Source organism: Sciurus carolinensis, chromosome 12, assembly GCF_902686445.1.
Source record: "Sciurus carolinensis chromosome 12, mSciCar1.2, whole genome shotgun sequence".
In the NCBI taxonomy this organism is placed as follows: Eukaryota; Metazoa; Chordata; class Mammalia; order Rodentia; family Sciuridae; genus Sciurus; species Sciurus carolinensis.
In genome coordinates this window covers 27,807,454-27,819,588 of record NC_062224.1, presented here as the reverse complement: position 1 = coordinate 27,819,588, position 12,135 = coordinate 27,807,454, and the positions used below count along the sequence as shown (strand labels likewise).

The window sequence follows — 12,135 nt, the reverse complement described above, 5'->3', positions numbered from 1 at the left end:
TAAGATCACCAGGATTGGCGTTGAAATGGAACCACCTTCGCTCGGACATGTGTTGTGAACAGTACTGTTTACTGAGATGTTGTCCCTCAGTTGTGTAAAGAAGCATCCTAGACTCAGAGACGTGTAGTCAAGTCAGGGTAGCTGGCCCTCAGTCTCTGTGGGTCCCCTATCTGCAGATCCATTCAACCATGGGGGAGAAAACTGTGTCTGTGCTGAACACATACAGATTTTTTTCTTGTCATTATTCCTTACAGGATATGGTACAACAACTACATATATAGCATTTAAATTTTATTATGTATTATATGTAATGGGTAGATGACAAAGAAATGTGAGGATGTGTGTATATAATATGGAAAAGTTATACCTTTTTACATAAGGGACTTGAGCATGGGTGGATTCAGGGGGTTCTGGGAATCCATACCCCATGATTCCAAGGGACATTAAATAGACTGTGTTCTGAGTCTGGTGGAAAATAAAAATCCACCTCCAACAACCTCTGAAGTGGTAGGTGAGTCATTCAGAGACCATTTCTTATAAACTCCTGCCCTACTCATCCAGCCACAAAGTAAAGTGAATAGGAGGACGTTTCTCTATGTCCTTCAAGCTGCCCTGGCTCTTCTGTCCACATGCCGATGACCCTGTAGAAGCCCCAGCAGTGACTATAGCCCATGTTTTGAAGCCCTCTCTCTGCATCTGCTGCCCCAAACACACGCATCCTACAGCTTTTCCGGAACAGGGTAGTCAAACAGGTGACATGGAAACCAGAGATGAAAAAATGCCAATTAGGGAGGCTACAGTGAACCTACGTCCAAACCACAGGGAAAGCAAGGAGAAAACCAAGAGAATGGAGGAGAATCCCTCTACGCCTTAAAAGAGAAGGGTTATAACTAAAACAGAGAATTAGGAAGTAGAAAAAGAATGCAAGTTTTCAAGCCTCATTTCAAAGTATTTCAGAAACCAGACTCAAGGCAACCTTAAAGCATTCTGAATTTTAAAAATCAGAACACATCAGTATCATTACTTCTAAAAGCAAAGAAGAAAAGACACGAAAGTGAAAAAGCTTTTACTGGTCTCAGAAATAAAACCCAATAACCTTCATCTATTTGTGGGGTGGGGTACAGAGGAAAGGGGAAGAGGGTAAAAATTAGCTGCTCTGGAGTGATGTTTAGTTATATGGTCCTTTTTCCAAGTTCTAGTTCATGCTCATCTTGAATCTTCTGAAGCCTGCAGTTATGATCCCAGTGCGAACATATACAACAGAAAAATGTCAAATAAAACATTATTACAACTTGCGGTATGACAGTAGAGCATGATCTTCCCTCTTGCAGACTATTTACATTCTTATCAATGTACACAAGTCTACACAAAATGACAAGCATACATTTGGATGGCAACCGATCTGCTGCTTCCGAAATTTGACTAGTTCAAGGAAGAGATAATATGCACAAGAACACAGGTGGAAGCACGTTGTTGGAATTACCAGGAGCAGATGCAAATTTCCACCTCAGAAACAAAGGAGGTCCAGGGAGAAAAAACTAGAAAGGCTTCTCCCACTGTCTGTCTGCCTTTCTCTACCTGAGAACAGAGTTTGCCTTGAACTAGAAAATCAGATGGCTTCTTCCACCCGGAGGGCCCTGCTTCCCATGGCAGGAAGGGCTTTTGAGTGCTGTCCTACCATTTCTATTACTCTTTCTATAGTCTCTTGAGATCGTACCTCAATTATATTATATTATGTTATATTATATTGTATATAATATAATATATTATATATATAAAATCGTGTTATATTAAATTATATTGTATCACATTACATGGCAACACTAAAGGAGGAGACAGAAATGGGTAAGGGAACCAATCAGTCATCACACCCTGGGACATGAAGTGGCTGGCAGATACCCAGGGAGCCTCAGGGGTTTTGAGTTACATTTGTCATGCATGGTTCTGAGCAGCAGCAGAAATCCAGGGTGATAAAGATCACCCAGGTACACTCGAACTTTCTGACAGGTCTGAGACCAAGATGTAAGAACAAGAGACAGCTTTTGGGTCTGGTAGCTAGAAATTCAAATTGGTAACATTTATGTTATGTGTATTTTATCACAATTAAAAACAAACTCAAAACTTGAGGGTTCAGCCTTTCCTTTGACATATGCTCAGAGAAAGATTCTTTCAGGCCCTGGAGTGGCCAGCAAGGAGTCCCTCCAAATTTGACAGACATACTGCCAGAAAGAGGCCTCCTCACTGGGGACATCTAAATTAAACAAACAAAAATTTGTAAAACTTATGAAAAGATGCTGCACTTTAAGAGGAGGATATGATTCTTCAAGTGGATAGAAAAGTGTGTGCTTTTGAAAAATATTTACCTACAAGAAACAGAAGAAATCTTTAGAAAGAATGAATTTTGTGTTTTCAGGAAATACAAGAAAACATAAAATAAGAAAAAAAAAAAGTGAGACTTAAAAAGTTACTCAGATGCTTTTTGAGATGTAAACTCATATGATAGGTATAGCCTGAAAGAAAAAATTCTTAAAGAATGAAAATAAAATCAATGTACTTATAGTTACTTATGTATGTATTATATTTACAATGTACTTATATAATCATAGGGCATAACCCAGAACTGATACTACCAAAAAAAAAAAACAAACAAACTTCCTGCTAACAAAGAGGACACATTTGAGAAGCCATCTCAGGGAAAGGGGAAAAGGACAAAGGAAACAGAAGTCTGAAAGAGAAATAAAGTAGTTTACAAGAGGAAGGAGTGGTGGGGAAGAGGGAGAGTGACAGAGATAGGCGATAGAGAGAGAGAGACACAGCATGAAGATCCGCTTCACTAAGCACTACCTGAACATGCGGAACACTACAATCATCAAACTCATTCCAACATTTTTTTTTCTGAATTTAAAACTAACTGAGCCAGGTGATTAAAAAGACAGACAAAATTAGTCAGAAGAGACCCCTGTGTAGACATATTGCTATGAACTTTACATTAAATCTAAAGAAAAAATAACGTCAGGATCCAGTAAAACAAATAAACCAATTACTTTAGAAGAAATAAAAGTCAGATTGCTTTTATTTCTCTTTCAAAGTCCTTAAATGCCAGAAATCAGGGACCACGGTCTACAAAAGTTTTAAGAAGAAAAAAACCAGTACCAATAGCTTAGTACTCAGGTATGAAAAATATCTAAAGTTTCAGAAAGACTGTCATCCACATTTCAGTGCTAAAAATGTTGGAAGATTTATGCCAACTGATGAAGAAAGGAATCAAAGAAGAAAAAAACTGAAGAAATGGGGAGAGGATCCCTTAAAATGGTAAATTTCAAGCACTGAAAAGAGAATCTAAATCGTAGTTTTAGATTTTTAAGCAGTAACTTGACTTAAATTTAAAAATAATTCTCAAATAATAGTTTATTGATAATTATATTTGTCAAAATAATAAATAAAATTTTATTTAATTTAATAAAATAATAAAAAGTCCTGCCAGCGTGGTGACCCTTTCCTGTAATCCCAACAACTCAGGAGGCTGAGACAGGAGGATCACAGGAGGCTAACTTCAGCAATATAACAAGGCCCTAAGCAACTTAGGGAGATTCTGCCACAAAATAAAAAAATCAAAAGGGCTGAGGATGTAGCTCAGTGGTAAACTCACTGCTGGGTTCGATCCCCAGTACCAAAAAACATCCCTTTTGCTACATGCCAAAATAAATTCTCAGAAGAAAAAGAATTGATTTAAATATACTCAAATTAAATATTTAAAAATTAGGGTTGGGTTGGGGATGTGACTTAATGACAGAGCACTTGCTAGCATATGCAAGGCCCCGGGTTCAATCTATAACACCACACAAACACGGTGTAAAAGGATATACACTTATTTCAGGGTAGTAGAAATGTATATATTTAAAAGTTGAATTGATAAAAGTAAATATAAGGGATATGACAACAGGAAGATTGAAAAATCTCTGCAGAAAATCATCACAATTAAATGTTAACTAAACCATAAGATAATTTAAGTGTATGGTAAATAAAAGTCAATTGTTATACTTTTAATATATGTATAACTATATATTATATATATCTTGAAATTTATATATACCTTGAAAATCAATAATAAAATAAAATATCTTAGTGGAAAGACCGGCAAAGATATAAAAAGTCAATTTAGGAAAAAAACTATGAATGGCCAGCAAATATCTTTAAAATTAAGCACAATGAGTCACCCGTGTGGCACACCCCTATAATTCTGGTTACTTGGGAGGCTGAGTCAGGAAGATAACAAGTTCAGAGACAACCTGGGCAACTTGGGGAGTCCTTGTGTCCAAATGAAATTTAAAAAGGTCTGGGTTATAGCTAAGTGGTAGAATGCTTTCTACCATGTGCCAAGTCCTATATTCAATCTCCAGTACCACACACACACTCACAAGGAAAATGGTGAACAAATAAAAATTAAGACACAAATTTTTCATCTTGAAGATAAATTAGAAAAAAATGAAAAAAAAAAAATCCAATACACAGTACTGAAAAGAGAGTCAATAGTCACTCTCACATACTTCTAAAAGTGGGAGAATTTGGAACAACCAACGACCATTGGGAAAATAGTTGGAATAATCATGGCAACATTTTAAAATTTCATGTCTTCTGGTGCAGCTCCTCCATTTGTAAGAATTTATCCAATAATCAAATGTGTGCAGGAGCCTATAGTCACTCAAATGTTGTTTTACAAAAAATTCCTAAACCATATCAAAATATACATAGCAAAACTATTAGATAAATGCATATAAAATATAACAAAATGTGAAATGCCATTTTTGTGTTTTGTGTTTTTCTTTTTTTAATCTTATTGCTATTATTATTATTGTTGGTGGGAGTCTTTTTGGAACTGGGGGAGAAACCCATGGCTTTGTGAATGCAAGGCAAACATTTTGCCACTGAGCTACATCCCAGTCCTGAAATGCCATTTTTTTAAGTATTGAAATGACAGGCAATTTTCCTTTTCTCTGTGTTCATCTAAAAACATAAACACACAAATGAAACCTCTACAATGACACACCTTACAATAATGGGACTGGGAACATAACACAGTTGCTGTCCGCCCTCTGCCTCGCCCCAGTTCTCAAATAGGGACAAGTTCAGGTTCCTCTGCAGGAAAAAAGGAGGGAGAGAAAGGGAGAGAAAGGTCACTAAGGGAAATAGCAGGCAAATCTCTCCAGGAAAACAGATGGTAGGTGGCGGGTAAATGTCCAGTCATCCCAGATGAGTCAAAACGGGCACCCACTAACCAAGACTTCAAGGAATAGTTACTGCTGTCCAGAGGCCCTAGCCAGCTACAGGATCCTAAATCATCAGTGATGTTTAAGCCAGAATGAACAACTGCCACTCAAAGGTACTGAACCATGGCCAGGACCTGGATAGTTCCCATAGTGGGAACTCCAGATTAGCTACTTACCCGGCTTGTGCTCATCATTTCATTAGCTGCACAATAATTCAACTCCTCGTTTCTAATAATTGGATATTTGGGAACTCACTTGTGCTATGCTGTCATAGCATCCTTTTATTGGATTTCTTTCATAATAAAAAATGAAATTAATACTATTTTAAAGTTAAATTCTTAAGAAAAAATTCACTATGTAGAAATTTAAAATCATCTTCAAAATAATAATGGAGATAAAACAAAAAATTTAAATGTAGCCAAACAATTTGGAATATATTTTTTAAAACATGAACACTATGCATTCAAACTGAAGGAGTTAGTCTAGGGCTGGTAAAGTAGCTTGAGGTACAGTGCCTGCCTAGTATGCAGGAGGCCCTGAGTTCAGTTCCCAGTGCAAATAAATAAATGAATAAATAAATAGAGCTGGGCATTGGGGGCACATGCCTGTAATCCCAGCGACTAGGAAGGTTGAGGCAGGAGGACTGAAAGTTCAAGGCAAGTCTCAGCAACTTAGTGAGAATGTATCAAAATAAAAAGTAAAAAGGACTGGAAATGGGGCTTAGCGGAAAGCACCACTGGGTTCAATTCCCAGTACCTAAAAATACGTAAATAAATAAATAAATATCCAAAGCTTTATTCAAGGGAAAATTCATAGTATTAAATATCATTTTACAAAAGGAAGAAATTACATAAATAAATCAAGCAGGCACTTCAAGACATTACATTGGGAAAAAATAATATTTTAAAATAAAAAGGTAACATAAAGGAAAAAGGACACGGAGATACAAGAGAATTAAGACCTAAATCCAAAAGCTGTTTGTTTGACAATGACAAAGTTTATTTGGAAGAGAAAGAATCCATTGTAATGGGATATTTTTAAAACTATTAATATGTTTCTCTCTCTCTCTCTCTCTCTCTCTCTCTCTCTTTTGGTACTGAGGATTGAACACAGGGGCACTTGACCAGTGAGTCACATTGCCAGAACTGTTTTGTATTTTATTTAGAGACAGGGTCTCACTGAGTTGCTTAGCACCTCATTTTGCTGAGGCTGGCTTCGAACTCAACATCCTCCTGCCTCAGCCTCCCGAGCCGCTGGGATTACAGGTATGGGCCACCAGTCCTGGTTCTTTTGTCTTTCTTCATACATGTGTTTCCTAGAAGCATTTAGAAACCTCTTTGGGGAGTTGATGGAGAAAATAAGAGTGTTTTACAGAAAGAATGCAGAGAAAGAAGAATAAGTTAATATTCTACTCTAGACAAGCAAAATTTGCTTCAGCTCCAAGAGGAGATTTTTTTCAAATTTCTCTTATTCTCCTCCTTTAGCACATTAACCACCTGACCTGGAAGACACAGCTCCTTGAGTTTTCCTAGTTCCTTTCCCCTGGCCCCCACAATTACCATTAAGGCTTGTATTTGAGTCATGACAAAGAAAACATGAAGCAGAGGGGAGCCTGCACACTGCTAGCATTGAGTACGGGTGGGAGGAAGAGACAGAAAGGTAGAAGAGAGTTTGGGCTTGGTGAGAAACAGGTGAGGGCAATAACAAAGTAACATCAAGTTCGATAACAAAGGGAAAGGAGGTTTTTGCATCCTTCTATTAAGATTCTGGAAATAGATCACCTCTTGTACAGTGCCCTATTTTGAAATTAACTTTGAGTAGGGTCCCATCTGCTTAGTGGAGTAGAGGGGAGGGAGGCCCTGATAATTTACTGAAACAATGATGGTTAGGTTAGATGGGGCAAATGGCTGAGAGACTGTGGAACTAGCTAGTTAGAGCTGAGTGAGATAGTATTGTAGAAAAGGTCAAAAGTGACAATCTAGAAAAGGAGCAAAAGAAACCATTCATCAGGGTCCCTTATAGCATCAGTGGGCACTCAGATAGCTAGGAAGTACTAACAGGTATAATGCCTGACCAAAAAAGAAGGAACTACAAGCTGCACAGGATTTCATACCTGGCTATTGACAGGGTGCCTGTCTACCAGATAGAAAAGGGGTGACATCACTCTAAGACCAGAGGAGTTAAAGTGTACCATTTTTTTTTTTTTTTTTTTTTGGTACTAGGGATTGAACTCGGGGTTACTCAACCACTGAGCCACATCCCCAGCCCTATTTTGTATTTTATTTAGAGACAGGGTCTCACTGAGTTGCTTAGTGTCTCACTTCTGCTGAGACTGACTTTAACCTCCAGAGCCTCAGTCTTCCAAGTTGGATTACAGGTGCATGCCACCATGCCTAGCAATTTTGAACCCAGGGTGCTCTACAGCTGAGCTAAATCCCCAGTCCTTTTTATTTTTCATTCTGAAACAGGAACTTTGGAATCTCTTACCTCAACCTCCTGAGTCACTAGAATTACAGGTGAGTGCTGTCCCACCCAACTAGATGTCATTTTTAAATGAGAAGAGATATTGGAAAAAATCTGAGATATGAATCATTTGTTCTCAGGGAGAGTCAATAGTACCAGAAAGAGTTTTAAGCATCCATACATACACAACTGGCCTAGCACCCATAAAAGACTGCACTGCAAAGAGATTAGGGTGTGGGATTCTGGGTCCATGTGCCCTGGGTTTGATTGCTAGTGGCACAGTTTGGAAATCTTTAACTTTGTGTAATTTACTTAATTTCTCAGTGTTTCAGTTTCCTCATCTATAAAAGATACTGGTTTCACTCACTATTTCTAAAGATTAAAAGAGTTAATAAGAGTTTAGATAAGTGTCTGGCCCCAAAAAAGAGTTCATTAATTTTGGGCTCCTCTTATTAGTACCATTAATGAGAACGATCAGACCAGTTACAGAAAAATTCAGAAATTGCAATTTCTCTACACAACCAAGTAGTATGGTACTTAAAATTTGCTTCCCTGATACATAAGTGATCAAAATTATAAGTCATAAAGGAGATATAAAACAGATCAAAAGACAAAGAGATTTCTACTAACACAGCACTATGGTATAAATGAAAAAATTTGACCACACTCAAAAAAATATGAATTACCTATATTAGTTCAAGAATTATGCCAAGTAGAAAAGAAGTGTGCCAAAAGAAACTGAAAAAATTCATCAAAAATTACCACACACACACACATACACAAAAAGACCTGGGACCACAGGCTTTCAAACTTTCCCAAAGCAGAATGCCCAGGATGTGTAATAGTTAAAAGACTTGAGAGAAAATGAAATGCCCCAGTTCACTGAGAAAGTTACCCATCTGCACACACAAAGCTGCATATAATAGAACTATAGGCCAAATTTTTTTCACAAGCTTTTGTTCCTTCAGGATTCCTTAGTGCCTCTAGTACCCTATGACATTACAACAGGGGATTAGATCTGGCTGTGTTGTTCCTCACTCTGGAGTTTCTTCCAGGTACTTCCAGACTTTCATAGTGCCAAGTCAGAGCTACAGAGGAGGGAGCCTCCAGTCATGCAATCAGAAGATTAAGGTGGTCCCAGAGCCAAGAATACACAGAAAGATACATAGAGGAAAAGGGATTTGCAAGAGATATGAGGAAGAGAGACAGTAAAAGATTGCAATAATAATAATAGCAATGCTGAGGAACGAAGCAGTATATTCTGTTAGTGAAAGCATAAATGGATTCGATCTTTCTAGTAAGCAATTGGAAATGTGATTTAGAACCTTAAATGCACATACTCTTTGACTTAATAATCCAACTTCTATCAGTTCATTCTGGGGAATTAATTTGGAACAAAGATAAAGATTTACATACAAAAAAAAAAAAAAAAAACAAAACCAGGAAACAACCTGAATGTCTAAAATCAAAAACAGTTAAATAAATTAGGGAGTCCTATGATGAGTTATACAATAATCAAAAGCCATGTTTGGGGACAAAATTTATAAAAATGTACAGGTTTACAATTGTTTAGGGGAAAAGGTGAAACACAAAGTACAATCTCAACTGAATTTTAAAATATGTGTATTATGGCAGAGACTACTGGAAGAAAACAGCAATATGAATGGAGTCTCTGGGTGCTGGGACTTAGTGAATTATTTTCTTTTATATATTTTTCTTATTGTCTAACTTTCTGCACTGAGTTGTATTATTTTTATGATCAGAAAAAATAGAAAAACCAAATCATTATTGTCTATATATATAAATATTCATATGAATGATAAAGAAAAAAATTCAGGTCTTCATTTCACCAAGGAGAAAACATTTGCAGCACACCCAAGAATTCCAATCCTCCAAATCTGAATCTTAATAATGGTACACTTTAAAGCATAGAGGATGAAAAAACCTAAATCCCTCAGAAACCAGGAGAAGCAACATCTCTAGCGGGAGGGGGTTTTCCAAACAGTACTCAACACTTCACATGGAGGGGGCAGACTTTAAAAGGTTGAGGGAGCGTCAAGAGTTGCTCAGAGTAATACACACATACCCTCTCTCTCACACACACATTCACTCAATCTTGTCATCCCAAGCTGACAGCTCAAGCTAGTTGGTCTGGCCCAGGAGTTCGCCCGCCCGCCCCTCGGCGTCTCAGGTGTACCTGTTTGTGGTGCGCGGTACCGGGGTGGTGGGGCTCTTGAGCATCCTCAGCGCCGGGGAGGTACCGTGGTTATTCTGCTCGCTTTCCTCCACCACGAGCCTGCACCACCAAGAGAAAAAAAAAACTAAGTTGTTAGACCTCACAGGGAGCTGTTGGCTGGCAGGTCGTGCGTTGCGCTCCAAACCTGACCAGGGCATCTTTGCGCACCCCGACTCCGGGGACAGTTCCCCAACCACCGAGTTGGAAACGCCTTAGGAAGGGCAGGGAAGGAAAGCAAAGACCAGAATGGAGAGCCCGGGAGGCTGGTGGGAAACCCGACGGCAGGTGCTGCTCCGCAGCTCTCTCACCCACAGCGATGCACGTTGGAGCCCCCACCACACTGAGAGGTCCCTCACCACCCATTGCGATGCCCACCGATCCAAGTCACCCGTCCCCCGCCCCACCCCTCCCCTAGGCAGCCGCTGCCCATCGGCTTGTTCCCGTAGCGACCAAAAGTCTGCGCGCCCAAGGCGAGCTGATCTGCGCCCAGAGCTCCCAAGGCGCACGGCGGGACGCACGGCAAGGATGCGCGGGACCTTCAGGTCGATCGGCAGGGGCCGGGGATTACCTGGAGCGGGCGGGCGCGTCGGTGGGGCACCAGAGCAGGCGCAGCAGCAGCAATAGTAGCAGGCTGGAAAGCAGGGCGAGCAACGCGCACCCCGGCCGTATCCTGAGCCATGGGAGCCGCCGCCGCCGCCGCCGGTGCCCGGGCGAAGCGTAGCCGGGGCGGCCCCGACTCGCTACTCCCGCCGCTGCCGCCGCCGCCACCACCACGGCCGTAGCCACGCACACCCCCAGTGTTCAAAGGCGGCGGCGAGGGGCGACGACAGCGCGCAGCGAGGGCCCGCACACTCTGGGCGCCCCGAGCCCAGCCTGCACAGTCTTGGCGGGGAGAGAAAAGAAGCTGTGTCCTGGCTCGCTCTCTTCGCCCACCCAGCCACGGCCCGCCGAAGCTCGGCGCTCCACTGGCAGATGACGATTCACCGAGCTCGCCGCCTGTCCTCCCGGAGGCGCTCGGAGCTGCTGCGGGCTCTGGTCGCTGCAGCCGCCGCTGCCTCTGCCGCCACCGCGCGGGGTCACCTGAAGGTTGGGGCGCGGATCTCAACTCCATGCTGATTGGGCTTTAACTTTTCCGCGCCCTCACCTTCTTCTGAGTGCCCGCGTGGCTCCTCTGAAGCCCACGCAACCTACCTAATCACACCACAACTTGGTCTGCGTCTCAGAGACCAAGAAGGTGGACTTGGAGGGGCGAAAGGGGAAAGAAAAAAGGGCCCACTTCAGAAACTTCGAAAACTGTGGAGTCGCTCTACTGGATCCTCCCACGCATTAAAGGCTGCCAGGGACTTGGTGGTTATTGGATGGAACACAGCAGTGCGTGGAAACAGTAACTTTCCCTTACTTAAATGCCGGCTCATTGATACCAGAGGCCAGGAAATCTTTAGCGGTGGGCGAACAACTTCCGAGGACTAAATCCACCCCCTGCCTGTCTTTGTAAATAGTTTTATTGGAACACTTACCTCCGTGTCCACTATTTTGCACTATTTTGTACTATTGATGACCATATGAGGCTGTGTGACCTATGGCTGTTTTTTGTTCTGCAAAAGCAGAACTGAGAAGAAGTGACAGAGATCCTATAACCCTCAGAGCCCATATCCTAGCTGACAAGTTCCAGAAAAAGTTGGCCTTCTTCTGTTAAAAAGCTCATTAGCCTGAGGCTCTCCCTGTACTTTCAGCGCCTACCTAACAAGGAACCTAATTTAAGACTATCACGACCTCATAAATTTCAGCCAGTCACACGCAATCAGGTTTCAGCCAATCATAGATAGCCAACTCATCACATCACATCCAAATAAGGCAACCACCTAGATATAGTCAGCCAATAAGGTGATTTCTCTACTAAGCCTCTGTGATTCCCGAATAAAAGCTGGGTGCTCACTCACACTGCTGACTTGGGCTCACCCAATCGCTTCTGATTCTGAGTGGTGCCTGAGTGGATGCTGTTTGCTCAAATAAACATCTAAATTTGTCTACAAATTTTTTCTTTCATCGCCGCTATGGATTGAACGTTGGCACCCCTCCAAAATTCATGTGTTGCAACCTTAATCCCCAATGTGATGGGTTGGGCGATATGGGCCTTTCCAAGGTCATAAGGGTAGATTTCTCATGATG

At 41.1% G+C, this 12,135-nt stretch overlaps 1 protein-coding gene across 1 annotated transcript in view; it reads right to left on the bottom strand.

Moving 5' to 3' along the window:
* Window positions 1-11,077, bottom strand: part of St8sia6 (ST8 alpha-N-acetyl-neuraminide alpha-2,8-sialyltransferase 6) — a 112,574-nt gene extending 101,497 nt beyond the window's left edge. The window contains exons 1-3 of the mRNA XM_047519898.1: window positions 10,759-11,077; window positions 10,535-10,718; window positions 9,928-10,026 (exon numbers count right to left, since the gene is read on the bottom strand). Coding sequence (XP_047375854.1) covers window positions 9,928-10,026; window positions 10,535-10,718; window positions 10,759-11,077 — 602 coding nt within the window. The remainder of the gene's footprint in view (window positions 1-9,927; window positions 10,027-10,534; window positions 10,719-10,758) is intronic.
* Window positions 11,078-12,135: the final 1,058 nt, after the last annotated feature.